Consider the following 19,114-nt stretch of genomic DNA (forward strand, 5'->3'; position numbering starts at 1 on the left):
GAAGCTGAAAGCACTGGTGCATTCGCCTTTTAAATGCAAAAAACATGGACAAAGTTCGGCTCCTGTGATGATCCTTGTCCAGTGAACACGAACAGTTTCTATTATTTGAAACAGGGGGCTCTTTGAGCCTTGTTTGATCTGCTAGTTACAACAAGATCAGGCATGCTCTATTTTGGCACTGCTTTAGTCTGCAGTTTGTAATTAGCCTAAGTCTGGCTTCCCAGTTCTTGTTTGTTTGCGGGGTTTTGGTTCTAGTCCCCCCCATTGTATTCTTAAAAAAAAAAGGTTTATTAATAATATGGAGGGACGGGGGGGGGGCTCCCAGAAGTGTAGGTCCCCTCTCCTTCAGGATTGAGGGTGGACGCTTGCGTCTTGTGACCTTCACTGAGGAGCTAATCTCGCCTAATCCTCTAGTAGAAAAACGTTTGTGTTGCAATGCCACAAAATGTTTTAGCCAGTTCTGCTATATACCAAAGCAGCAAATCCTTTGGTTGAAGCAAAATAGTGAGATACATCAGATCAACTTTGCCATCCCACTCTCTCCTATATCCAGCAAAATAATGGCCTTTTTCTAATGTCCTCCAAGTAAAGGAAAAAACCACTGCCATAGATGTTTTGGAAGGGAGGAATGAGCTTCATCTTCACCAAGCTTCTTTTAATTAGACTTGTATTGTTCGTTTTGAATCGTTTTCCAAACCCAATGGGAGATTTGCTATCCAAGCTTCCTCAAAGAGAGATTTAGAAATTCAAATAGATAAGATAATAGGGCCTAGATAATAAACATTGATGAGAATTGCAACCGCTGGTCAAGGCAATGAGGCCGCTCCCTTACACTTGAGTTGGAGTATTCCTCCTCATGAGATTAATAATTTTCAGTTAATAAGAATTGGCATCAAAGGTGCTACACACTAATTAACCGTACTTAACAGAATAATAAATACTTTAATTAATTAATTAAGGCTACACAACACATGGACCTCCTGTAAAACACCCTCCAGAATTGCACCGAACCCTCCAGAAAGAAGCTTCAACTACTAACCGCCTCCACCTCCTCTCTATCAATTTAAACCCAAAGCGACAAACCGTGCGAAAACAAAAGAACAATAAAATTCAGAGAGAGATTTTGAAAAATTAGAAAGGAGAAAATGTTCTTCTTCTTCGCTGGAGGAGTGGAGCAGCAGGTCCGGCAGGTGCTTAAATCCAGTGCGGGCAGGTGCATAGTGTGCAGGTCGCCGGCGGATCTGGTGGACTACGAGAAGGTACTGAAGGTCTTCTTCGTCCCCGTATGGCGGTGGCCCGGAAAGGAGCCTGTCATGCACTGTAACAATTGCAACCTCTTCTTCCCTCAGTCGTACTCTCTGCCGCCTCCGAAGACCGCCGATGACTCTGCAGCGGTCTCGGAGGCTCTGCGGTGTCGTTTCTGCGATCGGGTTGTGGAGCCGGAGTTCAGCTTCTGCCCCTTCTGTGGCTCCGCTCTATGAACATCAATTGGTCCCTTCATGACTGCTCTGTTTTGTGTATCTTTGTAAATTGGAATAAAATTAGATGTTTCAGAAAATTGGGTTTTGTTCTTCTTCCCATTTGTGGTAATGAAATTGTTGAGAAATGAAAATGTAGCAGAAGGAAATGAAATTGGTATCAGTTCGTCATTTCAATCATGAAAAACACTCATTGGCAAAAGTTTGAGCTTATTCTTTGGAAATTTGAATTTTCTGAAAAATAAATGCTAAATCTGTGGCCATGAATTTGAATTTACACAAAGCAACAAAGCAAATTCTTTGTTGCAAGAATTGGGTAATTGGATTTTCATTGAAGAGATTGGTGTTATCATAAAAGTAGCAACACACATAAATATGTTATTGGGAAACAAATCAAAGGCATAGGCATGTAAGGAGAAAAGAAAAAAGAAAAGAAAGGAGAAGAAAAAATATGAACACTGTACACAAAAAGGTTATTAAAAAAAAAAAAAAAAAGGGGGTTGGTAGTGTACAGTTTCTTCTCTTTCAATTTTACAAGGGTGTTTTCTATGCAGATACCATTTTCTTCTTTGCCTCAAGATCAATTAACAGTTCCCGCCAAGTGACTCTAGGATTTCGTTGTTTAAGCCAAGAATCGCCAAACTGCAGGGCCTTGTCATGGTTGATCATCCATTCAAGAATGCAGGTTGGTTCCAGAGTTCTCATAAAAAAAGAAGGCTTTCTTGTTTTGGGTTTGAATTTAACTTGACTTGCTAAAGGGAAGTTGTTTCTCTCCTCTTTCCAAGGCATCTCTCCATTGCCTGTACCTCACTCCTAGCTTGTCATATGTCACCGGCCAGTTCCAGATGTTTGCCCCCTTGTTCATGCGCTCTTGTTGGCCAAGGACAAGCCTTAGATCCTCATTCAAAACCTGTGTCAATTTGAATGCAACAAATTTTTAAGTTGGAGTCTGAGTGAGAATATCTTAATCAAGAGGGTTTTATTTGGTTCCAACTCTGAAGACATTGCGAAAAATCATGTCACAAAAGATTTAATTACCTGTTCTGCAAAATGCCTCCATAGGAAGTTCATGAATGGAATGTGCTTCAGCACAGGTGCAAAATCTAGTGACATTCTGTATAATAACCTTGTTTTATTTCTAGAAGAAGGTAAACACACATGAAGTTGATGAAGATGTGTGGTACACTGTTTAGTACTCTGCCCTTCCAGTTTTCCCGGTTTTGAGATCCCAATCGTTGAGAGCACCATACAAGGTGGCCGAAATTCCATATCTATGGGATATGGGTCCCAATATCCTTGGAGGCCAGATGCAGGCGTTAAAAATTTCACAAAGCTGAAAATTCAGATTATTCTCAACATTAAGTAAGTCATTATCTCATCTGTTGAAATATGAAATCAAGTTTAGAGTAAAAATGCTCTATATATGCTCTAGTTGGATACAAAAATATGTCAACAGAAACAATCTCACATGACAGATAGATCATACGTTAAGTAAACAGAAACAAACCTAGGAACACTCCATCCCTTGGCGAAGGTGGACGTATGAGTGAAAGGAGCATGCGCAAGATCTAAAAGGTTATCAAGAAGCAGCCCATGTTCCACTGGGAGTTCTATGACCAGCTGTCAAATGAAAACATTACAAAAATGTTACAACTCTTTCCACATATATAAGCAATCTTTAACCTTCTTTAGGAAGAGCTAAAAGAATCAGAATTTATCCATAACATACCTCAGCATGGATTTGAAACCCTGAAGGAGGTTGTAAAGAAGGAAGAGTGGCCGATGGAGGGCCATCACCAGGCCAAATCCATAACATTCCATCTTTCTCGAAACATGGCAATGACTTAATCTTTACTTTGTGTAATCGTGTAGATGGCATTTTCTCACATGTGCCATCGGTTGAGTATTCCCACCCTGAAATTCATCCATCACAGAGGTGTCAAACTGTGATTCCTATAATAGTTAGAAAGCACTGGAATATTACTCATAAAATGTCTACTGTTGTACTACATGACCTAGATGCTATGCCTTTCTAAGATGTCACTAACCATGATAGGGACATTGGATACGGCCCTCATTTACTGAACCGAGGTCAAGAGGGCAAGCTCTATGCGCGCAGGTATTCTGGACGCATCCAGGTTTACCATCTTTTCCACGAAAGAGAACCCATGGTTCCTCAAAACAATCAAGTGGAACCTGAAAAGCAAAAGTGATAAGGCCCTTGTTAGAAGACATCCACAAATAGACTAAATAATACTGGACAACAAGTGCTATAAAAGAGCTACTCCTCAGAAGAAGTGCAATCCAATGGATAATGCCACACCGCCATAATGATCAAATTAATGATATAGCCAACAAAAACCTATGGAACTAACGTAACTAATTTTTCTTTGTTGTTAATGAAGAGGACCATGCCTTTCCAAAAGAAAAATGAAGAGGATCATGCCTTCCCAACACAAAATTGAAGAGGACCTTCCCTCTGTTAGTAGAGTGATAATATTTTCTTCCTCTCTTTTATACTTTTATTCTTTTTATTCTTTTTATTCTTTTTCTTGTTTCCACACTAATGCTTTTTGTAGCTAATGCACAAGAAATGAATAAAAAACTTGAAGAACTAGCCTACCATAGTATCATCTTTCAGGTCAGTAGAGAAGGCAACAGGGTACCAAAAATTCTTCAATCGGGGATGGTAGGGTTGAACTGGACCTGAAATGTTCAACCCTTTTCGAGGCAGCCTCCTTTTTACAGTATCCAGAGATTGCGTAGAAGTGCTTGGAGAAGGGGATGCTTCCTCAGAATATGTAGTTGCTCTATCTTGTAACAGCTTGTCATTCACCAATTCTTCCATGTAAGCCAATTTATCTAAAGCAGTGGAAACCCTTGCTTCAGATATATGAACCTGTAGTAATTCATGGATTAAAATTTCAGAAGTAAGCATCTGGTCAGTTGGATGCTCTATAATTAATCAGTCTTTGTTACTAGTACTATTCAATTTTCAAGGAGGATAAATTGAAGGTGATTTCAAGTTATGCAAGTTACAAGACTTTATCTCCTCAAGTGTTAAATTTACACACCTGTCTATGAGCCTGTCCTAGCTCTTCTTGCAACTCTGCAAGCTCCTTCTTGATGGTACCTATAGACTTATAATCTCGGGCTAGAGGATTTAGAACGTCCACAACCTGCACAGCCATATTTGAGTGTAAGAATCCCAATGAAACATTTAGAAACTTAAACAATAAAGATTTTTTCAACAAAATTATAATTCAATGCTCAGCACTAGAATTGTTCCAAATAAAAATGAAATTAGAGTCAAGTTTCAATAAGTCAATATGCTATCAAAAAGGAAATTTAACTCATCATCTAGATATAATAAGTTGCTCAGATTAGCACTCTGACCTTTTCATGGAGGAGCATGATTGCGAGCACATCTTGTCGAGCCCGCCAATCACAGTATTGTATATCATATCTAGCAACTTCCAAGGCCAGATTTGCATCCAAGAACTTCCCTTTAGTTTGTGGAAATTTAGACCTAGGATCCTCCACATCAAAGAGTGTACTCCAACCATTCTTCTTTTCTATCTCTGATTGCTCTCCGAATACAGCAAACACCCGAAATCCTCCTTTCACACCCTGAAATTTAACAAGTTCAACAATCTAAGCTATTATATATATAACAGCTCACACTTTATTACATCTAGATAGATTATAGATATGAAAAACAAGGATACATAATTATAACAGAAGATGATACATCAAGAACTAGCATGAGCCCACAAATGTTTATAATTAGCATAAAAATAATATCTTTAATTTGGTATTAAGTGCTAGTTTCAATCCACAATTTAACCAACCCAACTGAAATTCTACTTCAAATTTAGCATGTACCCACTTTAATTAAAGGTGAAACCTATCAAAGTTTATATACTTTCTCACCAAGTACCTATTACACACTCGATTAAGCATGTACCACTAGAGTAAGCCACATTTCAACTAACTAGTCAACCATGTTAAGTGTTGATATACAAGTTCTAAAAATCTAAGAAAACCCAGATAAAATTTATTGAAAAATTAGCAAGTGGTGTATATATCCGTACCTTCCTGGTGCTAAGCTTGGTTGATCTACAAAATGATATGGGCAAAGATAGAGCTGCAGCTGTGGCAACAATGGTCATGGCGTTTGAAGCTGACAGACTCATGACTAGGGGGAGAGAGAACCGTAAGTGATTTTGGTGTCACAAATTTATTGTTGGAAATTTCTGTTGATAAGTGGGTGGCTACTCTAGCCCGCGATCTCAGTTGGCCTCCCATGGTATGCCACGTGGATACGCTTGGCTCCCACGTGGCAAGCTCTGCTTCCACATGCTCTTTGCTTGTGTCTGTGAGTATCTGGCATGAGTGGGGCCCTTATATCTTGCCAGCTCGGATGACCAAGATATCTTTATCTATCCCCGTTTTGTGGTTTTTCACCTTTGTATTTGGATTTTTGAAATGGGTTGGGTTTTGCCATGTTAGGTGGGTCATAGGCCTCTTTTTATTCTATGTGGGTCATTTTGTAATATTATCCGTTAATCCATTCTGATAAATTTGATTGGCAGTGGTGATTATTTTTATCAAAGACATTGATAATTGTGATTGATTGATGGCTTATCTTATTATTAATACATGAAAAAAATTGAAAAAAAGAAAAGTGTACTTGACATGCTTAATGGGTTGGGCTCATTTTCACAATGGGCTTGTCCCTCTCATTATAGCCTCACTTCCTCATTATATCTTGTGTAAAGGACCGAGGATAGTGTTAATATGAGAATGAGTGTGATCAAGATGAGTCTCAAACCCTATTTGCCATTTTGGGTATCCAATGACCATCGATAAGCAGAATGACAGTGATCGTGGTGCGATCATTGGTGTCGTGGTGCACTAGCAACCGGTCTTCAGTGCAAGAATTCTATAGTGAGGGTCTTATGGTCCTTAGGTGAGGCCCTATTTTTTAATTGTTGAATCAAATTGGTTAGCTGTTAGATCAAATTGATTAGCCTGATCCAATGATTAAGAGATAGGACCTCACATAAGGGCCATATATAAGACCCTTATTATAGAATGACTTGTCTTCATCGTCCATAGGGATTTTGGGCTTTTCGTGCCAGCCCAATTCCAACCAATTCTATTGTTTTTTCTGTTATTGGGCCGGAAACCAATCTGCCTATGGCATCTTGTTTCCTGTATATCTGGTTTTTATTTAAAACGGACAAAAACAAAACAAAAAATCTGAACCGACATCCCATTGCCCAAAGTTTATTTTATTTTATTTTAGTGGCCCAAAGATATGATTGCGGGTAACGGAAGCAATCTCTAATCACGCAGATAGACGCAGATAGACAGTCGGTCAAAGTTTACTCAATTTCTTCCAAGAAATAACTTCAAATTAACGAATTGAATCCAATCCACCATGAACAAGGCAGCAGCTTTAACCATGATGAACAACCCTCTAAAAATATCTCCACGACTCTCATCATCCTCTGCGCCCCTTTATTATGGATTTATTGTAGAGAGAAACAGAAAGTAAGAAAGAAAGAGTAACAAAGTAAAATGAGTAGAACGAGAGCTCAAAAGGAGGACAAGGCAGGGCCTTTCTTCTTAGCCACACTTGTGCTCTGGTTCGTCTCCGTTTTGTTCGAAATTCTGTTCCACAGGCGCTCGCAGCTGCTCTCCATAGTCGCTGGCTGTTTCTTTTACCAATTGGCCAACTGGGTTGTTCGCGCTTTCGTCTCCCGCGACCCTCTCTTTGCCAACACCTCTGTTTCTCTGCTCCACTCCACCATAACCTCCTCTTCAGGTTTGTTTTCTTTTCAAGCTGTCCTTTTTTCTTGGGAATATTTTTTGGGGTTTTTTGAGTATGTTTCATGGTCGTTTTCTGTGCATAGAGTTTAGTGATAGGTTTAACAAAAATGGAATCTTTGTACTGAAATTAACACTTTAACTTTGTTGGGGACTGTTTTCTCCAAGTACCAAGTTCATTGTTGAAATGATAATCACTATATTTGCTATATAGATTACCAGGTGGGAAAGCTCATGCCCCCATTTGTTGGTTCCAGCTTTCCCATTGTGTGTGTGTGTGTGTGTTTTTTTTTTTTTTTTAATTTTATTTTTTTCTGGTTCTCTCATTCTGAAACATGGTCTTTATGCGCTGCACACGTAGACTGTCCGAGCTAAAATGGGTACTGGTACTTTGTAGAAGTGGAGGATATGAAGATATCTTATACTAAATTGCAGAGCCAGGTGTGTTGGTGAGTTTAGGGAGGTGGGATTAAGGTTGCCTATGCGCCTAGATTTCTCTCATCTTGGCATTGAGGGTGGTTCGGGTACTATTATTTCTTTGATTGGATTGGCTATGATTAAAGGGTGATGTAAAGTCTAAACTACAATGTTATCCTTGATTTATGTCCTACAGAGTAGAATCTTGGGAAATGGACAAAACGAAGCATATGTATAGAATAAGCAAAACTTAAAAAGATCATATAGGTAACTTGTGAAACCTTTAAATGTAAGATCAAAGATCAAGGTGCTTACCCTTGGACATACATATCCAAGTATATTTTAACTTGCTGGTTTTTTCTTAATTGTTTTTATAACTTTCTTGAGCACATCTTTCATTGTTGATTCCAATGTAAAGTTAAGGGATGCAACTTCAATCTTGTTTGTCTCTGCAGTGATATTTATTTTGGCTAATCAGTGGTTAAAAAATGGTTCGATTGGCATGTTTGAGCACTCACAGTTGTTTGGAGGTACTTGGCCATGGGCATACCCAGCTTTGTGTTTTTCGTGCGGTTACTTTGCATATGATCAGTGGGATATGCTGCATTATGGATTATATAGTGGTTGGATCCCTTCCATCCTGATGCATCATCTGATACTCCTCATTTGCTTTACTCTTGCTTTGTATCGGAATGTGACCATCAATTACCTTATTCTCACTCTCATTTGTGAGGTACGTTGTACTATCTTCTTAAAAGCTTTCCTATCCCTTGGTGAATTGCTTTTACTTCTTCTGATAATATTTCCTAGTGTTGAGAAAATTGGATCAGTCAGTCTGATCGGTTCAGTATTTCATTAAATTGTTGTAATGTGAATTCTACATGAAACTGATTCTGATATTTCTATTTCTGTTGACAGCTGCATTCTATCTTTCTGCACGTGAGGAAAGTGCGGCGGATGGCAGGTGTTCGCGATGCCAAGAGCAAAATTGTAATGGCAGAATGGGTTCTTAATGTGGTCACCTACATTGTAGCAAGGGCTGGAGCTCACCTACTCATCACCGCCAAGCTCATCTGGGATGCTCCCAAATTCGGAAAGGGCATTGAGCTGCCACTTGCATTGTTTGGGATGTTCGGAATGAACTTTCTGAATGCCTTTCTTGGCATCGATCTCTTCCATGCTTTCAAGAGAGAGAGGAATCCTCAGAATACTAATAGTCATCACGAGTGACAAAGTAAAGGCCAAAAAATAGTTACAGATCTTTTTCGTTTGTGTTGGTTTTTTTTTTGTCGGAATTTTGTTTGTGTTGTTTATTTCATTGATTTTGCACATAAATGGTTGTTGACGAAAAGAATGAGTTATTCATGTGAGAAATCAACAGTGTAAATTATGCGAGCGAGAGTATATGAAGGCATGGTTTGTTTCCCTTGATATTTACTTTCTTAAGAAAATTGTACATGCTTTTAGGTGCCCATTTGTGTTTCATGGTTAAAAAAAATATAGGAATTAAAAAAAGAGGTCCTACCGGGAGTCGAACCCAGGTCGCTGGATTCAAAGTCCAGAGTGCTAACCACTACACCATAGAACCCATTTGAGCATTACGCTGCACCATATCTTATATATTCATAATCATTAGTGCCTCATAGCACGGGAAGTATATTAACACGTGTGCGCCAATTATTTGTCGTTTTCCAATGCTATCGGTGTAGTTCAAAATTCACTCCGACAAATGTCGACGACGGTTTAGCCGCTACGGGTTTAGAAATTCAATTTAAATGTTTTATATATTGAATTTGTCCAATAAGTAATCAACAAGGGGTGGTGGCGCAGTTGGCTAGCGCGTAGGTCTCATAGCTTCTGAGTTATCCTGAGGTCGAGAGTTCGAGCCTCTCTCACCCCAATATATATTTTTTTCACCTATTTTCTGTGTGAAGTTTTCTCCACCTTTATCTTTGTTTATTTTTTATTACATAATAAAATAGCGTTCTTTTTCTTCATTTCAGATCCAAAACCCCCAACTCCAACGCTTTGTTTTGTTTTTTTGGTTGCCAAAATAAGCTTTTTAGGCCATTCAAAATCAACAAAGTTTGCAGTTCTTCCTGTGTTTATTAGTTAAGGGGCAAACCAGTTATGACAATCTTCAATCATCAGTTCTTCCTGCATATTCCAAAACTTATATGCCCCCCAAAAAGGAAAGAGCTGATATTCCAAATTGGAATTCCCTTAGAAATATACTTCACCAACAATTTTGGAAAATGCGTGGTACCGAAACAGGAAGAAGAGCATTTTAGGGCAAATCTGTGGACATTCAGAGCTTGATCCATTACTGTTCATTTGAAAACAAAATGTGCCAATTAATCAGCATTTAATTAGCAACCTTTAAAATACACTGAAGCACTAAATTCTCTGTAATACAAACCCATAAAATCAATTATATCTATTGTTTTTCTCTTCTAAAGAATGAATCTTGGCTAAATTTCTAGTCGTATCCCACTCTTAGTTCGAGAGAAGAACTTTGCGAACCCATTTCGATTCTTCTCAGAACTGACATGAGTTGACAATACAGTAGATGAGGTTGATGAAGATGAAGATGGTGGCGAAGTATCCTCATTTCTATTTACTGAAGGACCACAACTCTCATCGGCTGGTTTTGACACAGAATCTCTTTTAGGTGAAAATGTCACGTTAGAATGAAACTTCCACTTGTCATCAGCTTTAGGAATCTGTGGTGCAACAGCAGAGAACCCTGGTATGTTTGCAGTGTCAATCAGGAAATCTTCTAGTGTTGCTAGAGATTTCAGTTGATTCCCAAGAGATGCTATTGTCTTCTGACACTCGGCAAGCTTTCCAGCAGCTACAGCTAGGTCTTCCTGGAAAATTAGTTGCAACACCACATTAAATTTTACGGCATATTATTTTTGTTTTAACTTGATGAATGATTTGAATAATCAAAATTTAGACATGTAATGTAGATAGTTTCAGTCTTTGATCACCAACCTGCTTTATCTTCAATTCACCATTTGAGCAAGCATTTTTCTGAAGATTGACTTCTTCATTTTTCCTTGATAGCTCTTCCTTTAAACTTTGACATTTGACAGCAATTTCTGCTGATAAAGCCCTCTCCCTTTGAACCTCTGCTTCTAAGAAATTAACCTTAGCAGACATGGTCCGCGCCTCTGCTTCCATGCTAATCAGCTGAGACTCGATAGTCTGTTTTGATTCTCTTGCACTATTTAGCTCCTTTTGTAACTCCTCCAACTTCATTTCTGCTTCTTTTAGCTGAAACTCTGCTGCCTCAAAACATTCTTGACTTTTGGCTAAAGCAGTTTGTAGTTCAGCTTTCTCTACTTCCAGCTTTTCTTTCTCTACTTCCAACTTTTCTAACATGTGCTCTAGTTCGGTTGTTCGATGACTCATAGCTTCAAGTTCAGCTTTCTCTACCTCCAACTTTTCTTTCTCTACTTCCAAATTTTCTAACTTATCCTCTAATTCAGCTGTCCGATGACTCATGGCTTCAAGTTCAGCTCTCAAGGCACTTTCTTCATTATTGGACTGATTAATTATGGCTTCTGATTCCAGGCAACTAGTTCCAATCTCAGTCTGTGGCAATGAAGCAAGTCGTTCCATCTCAAGAAAATCATCCATGAGATCAATATCAACAGAAGAGGCCGGCAAATTTCTGTTAACAGCCTTTTCATTCTTGAATTGATCAAGCTCAGCAACCAGGGCTGACGCCCACGAGTCGGAGAAATTCAGGTCACGCTTGTTTGGCTCTGAGACATTCATCTTTTGAGAATCTATCTCCATCATGTTTAGCCGTTCTCCACTGTCCGATTGACTATCCATGCAAGACTCCACATAAATTGAGGAAGCAGCACTGGATTTATGATCATGAACTACAGGTATTTTGCAACCCAAAGCTTTTTGCCTCCGGCACTCAGCTTCAAGCTTTGCAACCTTCCTTATACTCTCCAAGTGTTGCTTACTGGCTGTTTCAGCTGCTTGAGTACTCAAGTCCCTCTCAATTGTCCTGATTTCCAACTCCTCTGCTTGAGACAGTAGCTCAAGCTTAAGGGCTGAGTTTTCTTTTTCCAAAGATTGAAGCTTATGAGAAAGATGAGGATCCACAAAAGCAGAAACTTCAGATCTATTAGCTTCCGCTTTTCTCTGGAGCTCAATAATTTGACTTTCAAGCTTTAATTTGGTAGACTCCCAGTCACGGGCTTTCTTCACCACAGCTTCCTGTATGGCCTGTTCCTGCTCCTCTCTTGCTTGTCTAAGCTGCCTTACACATTCCTTGAGGGCCCCATCAAGATGGCTTACCCGATCTTCCAGGGCTGAGTTTTGCTGCATTGTAGCTTCAAGTTCTAGCTTAAAAACAGTCGTCTCATTTTCAGCCTTCTCCCAGCCTATATTGACATCAAAACTAGATTGTTTATATATATAAAAAGGTGACAACATTATAACAATCATTAGAAATATAGAATTTGTGGTTGAGATTTGGCTAAAATTATCCTAGACGTCCCACTTCACACGATCTCTTAAATTTGGAAACATTATGTGTACAAAACCATTGCACTTAGAAAGTTCACAAATCTTTAAAATCTCATCCTCATCATTATGTGGACAAAACCATTCCTTGTACAGGAGACAAGACACAAGGGTTTCAGAGAGCTGTTCTTCATGTTTAAAAATTTGAAAACAAATTAGCAGAGTGGGTATGTTATATGTCAAAATATTGCTACACACTATTACCTGCAACAGCTTCTTCAGCAACTTTGGCATGCTGCTTCACCAAGTCTTCTTTGGCACTAACATTCACAAGAGCAGCTGATAATCTCTCTGTTAGACTCTTCACACTATCATTAACATCTTCAGCATTGGATGCAGCTTTTGATGTGACTTCGGGTGATTGAGTGTCATGATTAGGAGATGCCTTAAGTGCCTCCTGCTACAATGATAACATAAGAAATAATACTCAAGTTAAACATGCATAAAATCATAGTTCAGATTACATGGACAACAAAACAACACCTAATAGAGGCGCTTGCAAATTCACCCAAAGGTATCTTAAGAAGAGGAAAGGAAATAGCATTTGTTTAATATCTAGAGTGATATGAAACATTATGAAAACTTAAAATCTTATAAATGGTTAAATCAAAGTGGCTGCTGTTATGTATGCAAGCACACAGCCACACTACAAGATACCCTTTGTTTTTCTTTTGAGTGTGTAAGATATCCTCAAATACCAGTAATTATTTAGTTTTGAGGGGCCTGTGTCTGTAAGGTGTCCTCTGAGTACCAATAAAACTCATTTGAAATCAAGTCTCTGCCACTTGAGCTAAGACATGGCGTCGATACCATATCAAGACAAGGAAGGCACTAAAGAAGCAGGAGAGAAGATAACAGATAAGGGGTATCCCAAACAGGAAATGCAACTTAATTGTTTGGTTGCATAAGCAGACATAAATTCCTAATGCAAACCTATAAGGAATGCCAAACACAAATTTCAAACCAAAACAGCCAAATCTGATCTTATAGTTATTTAAAACACTTACTCATTCTATGCAATTAATCAAAATAGACGCAGCTCTAGTACGTTTTAGGAAATTAAGTTATGTTACAAAATGAGAAACAGATGTAGGACGGGAAATCAATCAACATGTGCATGAGGGGAGGGTACTTCATCTGCGTCCTCACGTCATAGACAGTCTATTCCAGACAACAAAGAAATGTACAGAAGAGTATCCATCCACTGAAAAGCAATTTTCAACTTTTGAAGGACATAAAGATTCACCAGTAAAGCACGGCTTTATGTGGAAGATTGATGCCTTGATGGCTAAATATGTGGTAATAGCAAACAAAAGAATAATGTCCAATTTCCAAAATTCCATGAAGACCAAGCAGAAGATGAAATTTTACCGGAAAGGAAGGAATCCCAACAAAAAATAAAGATAGGGAGGAAATCAGTTTAAGTGAATGCAGAGCATTCTCGGTAAATTACTTAGTTAACTGCCCAGAGAACAATTTGTGCAAGCTTTGCAGAAGTAAGATTTAACTCAAATTTTGTGGTGGTCAGGGTTCAGCTACCTACCTGTTCATCAGAGTACCTCTCAGAGTGTGAAGATACTGAACCTGAACTGTCAGTTTCTCCAGAGCTCTTCTCAGAAGACTTCTTCTTCCACAACCACTTGCGATCCATCTAATGTTCTATTGTCCAACTTCCCAACTAGCACTTCACAGAATGTTTATCTGTACACACATCACAATTTTACAGACAAGTCATCAAAAACCCACCACAAATCCTCTTCAACGTTGCAGGAAACAAAAGAAGCAAGCATAAATAGATATCTAATTTATTGGTTGTTGCTGGAAAGTGGAACTCCAACCAATATAGCCGAGCCTTTTAAAAACAGAAAGCCATGTTCTTTCCAACAATCGCAAGCATTTAAACAGAAAGAAGACTTCGCTTTTCATTCTCTCAGCTTTGCTTCAAATCCACTCCAAAACCTTCTACCCCAACAACAAATATTACGACATTATAAGAATCAAAATGGATCTCTGCATAGCTCAAGAGCACGAATAAGAGTATATATAACACACCCAAACACAGACTTACTTGCTCGCTCTGAAGATGGAAGGATTTGTAGCTCCGGCATCACATCCGACGCAATCAAGTGCTTCTGAAATGCCATAATGTTGTGTAATCACTAAAGAGCAAAGACCCATTTTTTAAATCACAAAAACAAAACTACCCAATTGATAAATTGATGAAATGTTGCAGAATATCCACTTTCAAAAGACAAAATTCGCATGAATACAACAGTGTTTGTACCAGAACATACCCAAAAAGAAATGGAAGAAACCAAATTACCCAACACAAAAGCTCCCACTTAGCAGCAACCCATCAAAGCAAAAAGACACAAAACCCTCCTCACTTACCCAGAAACTCTCAGAATTCAGATGCATATAAAATTCAGCTAAGAAAGATTAAAAAGAGCGAAACCCAGATCAAATACCTTTGACTGGAGGAGACCCCAACAACCTAAAGAGTAGATGGAAGCCAGTAATAACAAGAAGTAAATGAAAAGTAGGTTTCAAACTTCAAACTTGAGACTTAAGATTACAGACCATAATAATGAGGAGCAATAAAATAAGACTGCAAAAATCTGTAGAATGTCAGATAACAACTAAAAGTAGCAGATAATGTGGGTTTCTATTTCTTGTTTTCTACTTTACCTTTTTGGGTACTCGGAAATATAAAAGAAAAAAGAGACGAGCATGTGCTTGTTTGTGGATATCAAGCTGTGAAGATGGAGAGAGTGAGCAGAAACCTCAAAATCCACTTTTTCAGCTTTTCTTTTATTCAAAATTGAAAATGGTTTTCTCTCATTTGTTTATTTTGTGACTGTATTTTGAAATCCAGCTACCCTTATTCCCGCCCATAATCGCGATTGATTATTTGTAGAAAATGTAGCAGCACCAAGTTTTTTATTTTTGAAAATAATATTTTAATGGCAATTAAGTTAATTTGTTGCAATATTCTATATTGCAGAGAAGCTGGGTCCTATTTTCTTGTCGCCAACCAGGTTTTCAACACTGTTCTTTATTGTTTGTATTGGTCACTGGGCCACAGGCATAGTGAAGGAATCTTTAGCATGAAGCCGAGCTTGACGTGGACATCTTCTTGGCTGATTTCATGATCCCATGGAGGAAATTCGAGGCTCGTTTTTTTTTTTTTTTTTTTTTTTGGTTGAAAAATTTAGCGAAGCCTTATAAATGTGGGATTTTGAAAATTTTCTGAAGTTTTAGTGCATGCTAATGTCCCCCTTACAATCAATACTGTCACAATTTTTCGTTCATTTTCATCACGTACAATCAATAATTAATTGACATAACTAACAATTGTGGGAACATTGATACGAAATTGAAACTGAAAAGGGGTTCATGTGATGATCAATATGATTTGTTACTTGCTACAAGATTTCATCCAAGTCTTCTTTCAACATATTTATCGGGAAACTCGGACATTCTTCTGATAATACTTGTATTTGGTTTTGTAATTTTTTTGTTAATATAAGTTTTAGAGTTAACTTTGATTTATATGATTCCATCATGGATCTTCATTTTAACTATGCATTACATTGTTTTTCAAAATTTTAATTATAATATTTGAGAAAAAACTTGTATACCACATGCATGTTTCACTTTTTTAAATAAGCATTACAATTTTCGTCCCTCTCTAGACAATACGTAGGTGTGAGCTTGTAGTTTTTATTAGTATTATTATTCTTTGCATACAATATATATTATTGTAGTTATTTATTTTTTCATTTTGTCATTATTATTATTATTATTTTGCATATAAAATATATTAATAATTGTGTTTTGAACAATACGTACGTAAGTGTCGAGGTTTCAAAACGCATATAAAAAAAGGAAAAAAAGACCATGCAAATGACATGTCCTTTTTCATTTTGTCTCCAACTCCTGCTGATTTCAGAATATATTGGAAGAAATCAATCAAGTACCAAAACTGTCATCCATGTTCACCACACAAACATTATTTCAATTTCGGAAAATGTCAGAAATAAATAGCAGAAATTACATGCTGCAAAAAGTCTGTAGCAAAGAGGACTAAACAAGTGATGAAATCACACAACAATTAACTCAGCTCTTAAAGAAAATTTTGGATGTAAGCCATGGAAACATAATTGCGCCTTTTAATTTATAACTCTCTCTCTCTCCCTCCCCACGACAGAACCCTTTCGCCCCCCTTCATTTTTTTCTTCCAGCCACCCCCCAACCTCCATAACCACCACCTCCGACCATCCCAACCCACGAAACCGGCCAAGATCAAACCGGCCCCGCCCCACCACCTCATCGCAGCCTCTCCCCGCCGCCAAACCAGACGGAAAACACCGCGAAAACGTGTCGGGTTTTGACAGAAATTTCAAGCTTTCGTTCTCCGTCCTCCGGCCACCAATCTTGACGAGTGAGGTATGGATTTCCACGTATTTTTCATGCTCTAGCTGAGGGTTGGGTAGGATTTATCAATTTCTAGCGTTGATAGTTCGATTTTGGATTCAAAGTTTGGCCGGATTTCGGGATGAAATTCCGGCCACTTCCGGCCATTTTTCGGGGTAGGTCCAAGAACAAAAGTGACTCCAAATGAGGTTTTACTCCTAGGGTAGGAAGCTTGGCAGGTGGTTTGGAGTTTTTTGGGCCGCCGGATTTTTGCTGAAGGTATCCACGCGCTGCCGGCGCGTGGGCCAGGCAATGGACCGGCATTGTATCCTAAAATGATCTCCTGGTTCTCATGAGCGCGTAGGTACTTTCGGATTCCAATTCGGATAACGTTTGAACTCCGGACGGATCTCGCCTATTGTGCAATTTATGGGTTCGATATGTTTGAACCGTTGGATTGCAGTCAATTTCATATATGTTGATATAGACACTCCTAGGATCGTGTAGGATTTTCTTTTGAAATCATATTGTTCTGTTGTAAATTCTAAACTAGTTGCTCTGATATTGCCCTAGGTTTCTGGTTGGCCCAAGGCTGTTTAGTTTAGTTGAATTGTTTGGTTGTAAATTGAAAGCATGTTGGCAGTTGGGTTTTATATATATGCTTGTTGACAGGTGGAAATTTTGGGAAATGATCTAATTACCGGGGAAGACTATGCCGAATTTTCGGTAGGTCAAACTCGTAATAAAGTTTGGATTTTAATAGAAGGTCAATTTAGTCATTTGTGCCGGCACCCGCTAAGTGTCGGACACACACAGGGTTTGGCTTGGATTCCAAAGTGGAATTTGGATCGGGTCCTGTTAATATACCTACATTATACGACATCCAATATACCTACATTATACGACATCCAATATACATGCATTAATTTTAAATTACCTACATTATATGACATCCAATATACCTACATTATATGTAATTATGGTTTATATGTATAGCTATATATACATTATTTATGAACGAACATATATTATATGTATTATGAGAATGTTTTGATTTGTTGAGTCCAGCAACACCATAATAATGGAAAGGCTTCATATTAGGGATTGTTTAGGAAAAATCGCTGGATAACAAAAATGGCAGGGTTTTGTAAATAAGTAATAAGAAATGAGCAACTTTTATCCTTCATGGCATCCGTTTTCAAAATTGGGTTTTGGTTGGAAGTAAATATGTAGATGAATTTTTATATAGACTAGAGTTGCAAGGGCCTATTATATAAGGGAGTTTCACTAAAACACCCAAAATGGGGGCTGAAATTATAAAAAAACTTAACACCCAAAACACTTTATAAACACACCAAAAATCCATCATTACACACACTCAAAACCTATTTATAAACACACTCGAAAAATATATAATTGTTGATTTTGGGTGTTTTTATGTTTAAACAGTGTTTGGGTTTTTTTTTTTTATAAATACATGTCTAGGATTGGGTTTATTTATAAATTTGTAATTATATAATGACCCAAATATATATACAAAATTAAAACTAAAAACAAAACAAACCCATCATCGTACCTAGAGGTGTCAAACGGGACGGGCCGGGCCGGCCCAGCACGGCACGAGCCCAGCCCGTTTAAATGAGGCACGGCACGGCACGAGCACAAATATTAATGGGTCGTGCTCGGCACGGCACAAAAACTTGGACCGGGCCGGAATCAAGAAATAGGTCCAATGGACTGGGCCGGCCCATGGCCCGATATGGGCCGGGCTTGGCCCGAGCCCGCTTCAAGCACGGCCCATTTAGCATTTTTTTTTTCTCAAAAAGTAAAAATGCAATAATTTGACATCTAATGTCATTGTTTATATGTTTAAAAAAAATATATATTCATAAACATATATTTGATGTCTTTCATTTTAGTGAAATTACTTGGGTCCTTAGTTAATTAAACATATCAACTACAAATTAATTAAACAACATTGGACTTGATATCTAATCAATACATATGACATATACGTTTCTCCTATAATCAAAGCAAAACATTTCTTCACATATAAAATAATAAGTTGTTTAAAGATGAAAAGTTCAAGTGGACTTTGTGGAGTTGGACACTTTTTGCCCTCCGCCCCTTCATATTGTTTGGATGTTTGATTGATTAATGTTTTCAAATAGTTCATAATTTCTTGCCTCAAATGATAGTTTTAATGTTTATAATTTGAATTATCTAGTGGAAAAAAAAAATCAAGTGAAAAAAAATCAAATTAAATGGGTTGGTTCTTGGGCCCGAGTATGGCACGAGCACGAGCACGGGCACGGCACGAGCCCAGCCCGGCTCGTTTGAATATAGACATGGGCTTTGGGCCGGGCCGGGATCAATGATTTTATTAAATGGGCCAGTACGGCACGGCCCGATAAATT

The 19,114-nt window shown here is 38.2% G+C and overlaps 4 protein-coding genes and 2 non-coding genes across 15 annotated transcripts; 3 read left to right on the forward strand and 3 right to left on the reverse strand.

Annotated features, from left to right (window-relative positions):
• Positions 1-839: 839 nt before the first annotated feature.
• On the forward strand, positions 840-1,641 carry LOC110750578 (zinc-ribbon domain protein). Its single transcript, XM_021950922.2, has one exon. The coding sequence runs from the start codon at positions 1,146-1,148 to the stop codon at positions 1,479-1,481; it is 336 nt and encodes a 111-aa protein (XP_021806614.1). The 5' UTR covers positions 840-1,145; the 3' UTR covers positions 1,482-1,641.
• Positions 1,642-1,790: 149 nt separating this feature from the next.
• Positions 1,791-5,728, reverse strand: CH1 (Pheophorbide a oxygenase family protein with Rieske 2Fe-2S domain-containing protein). Its single transcript, XM_021950921.2, has 9 exons — positions 5,573-5,728; positions 4,875-5,108; positions 4,553-4,657; positions 4,102-4,377; positions 3,527-3,674; positions 3,208-3,392; positions 2,986-3,098; positions 2,517-2,811; positions 1,791-2,388 (listed from the first exon to the last, which is right to left on the reverse strand). Exons 1-9 carry the CDS (start codon positions 5,672-5,674, stop codon positions 2,218-2,220), a joined length of 1,629 nt encoding a protein of 542 aa, XP_021806613.1. The 5' UTR covers positions 5,675-5,728; the 3' UTR covers positions 1,791-2,217.
• Positions 5,729-6,833: 1,105 nt separating this feature from the next.
• LOC110750516 (TRAM, LAG1 and CLN8 (TLC) lipid-sensing domain containing protein) lies at positions 6,834-9,161 on the forward strand. The gene is made up of 3 exons (XM_021950852.2): positions 6,834-7,311; positions 8,186-8,463; positions 8,649-9,161. Exons 1-3 carry the CDS (start codon positions 7,065-7,067, stop codon positions 8,958-8,960), a joined length of 837 nt encoding a protein of 278 aa, XP_021806544.1. The 5' UTR covers positions 6,834-7,064; the 3' UTR covers positions 8,961-9,161.
• An 85-nt stretch (positions 9,162-9,246) lies between these two features.
• Positions 9,247-9,318, reverse strand: TRNAQ-UUG (transfer RNA glutamine (anticodon UUG)). Its single transcript has one exon. It is a non-coding gene; the product is annotated as a tRNA-Gln (tRNA).
• Positions 9,319-9,545: 227 nt separating this feature from the next.
• Positions 9,546-9,630, forward strand: TRNAM-CAU (transfer RNA methionine (anticodon CAU)). The gene is given in 2 exon segments: positions 9,546-9,583; positions 9,595-9,630. It is a non-coding gene; the product is annotated as a tRNA-Met (tRNA).
• A 399-nt stretch (positions 9,631-10,029) lies between these two features.
• Positions 10,030-15,251, reverse strand: LOC110750596 (filament-like protein (DUF869)). 10 transcript variants are annotated; one of them, XM_088247287.1, is made up of 7 exons: positions 14,970-15,251; positions 14,350-14,413; positions 14,120-14,240; positions 13,825-13,982; positions 12,486-12,681; positions 10,728-12,139; positions 10,030-10,600 (listed from the first exon to the last, which is right to left on the reverse strand). In XM_088247287.1, the coding sequence occupies exons 4-7, from the start codon at positions 13,930-13,932 to the stop codon at positions 10,202-10,204; spliced, it is 2,115 nt and encodes a 704-aa protein (XP_088103413.1). In that variant the 5' UTR covers positions 13,933-13,982; positions 14,120-14,240; positions 14,350-14,413; positions 14,970-15,251; the 3' UTR covers positions 10,030-10,201. The 10 variants fall into 10 exon arrangements, with proteins under 10 accessions (XP_088103413.1, XP_088103412.1, XP_088103415.1 ...); XM_088247286.1 differs by having other exon boundaries at positions 14,120-14,243; XM_088247289.1 differs by lacking the exon at positions 14,970-15,251 and adding an exon at positions 14,750-14,959.
• Positions 15,252-19,114: the final 3,863 nt, after the last annotated feature.

Source organism: Prunus avium, chromosome 1 (genome assembly GCF_965620075.1).
Source record: "Prunus avium chromosome 1, drPruAviu1.hap1.1, whole genome shotgun sequence".
Classification (NCBI taxonomy): domain Eukaryota; kingdom Viridiplantae; phylum Streptophyta; class Magnoliopsida; order Rosales; family Rosaceae; genus Prunus; species Prunus avium.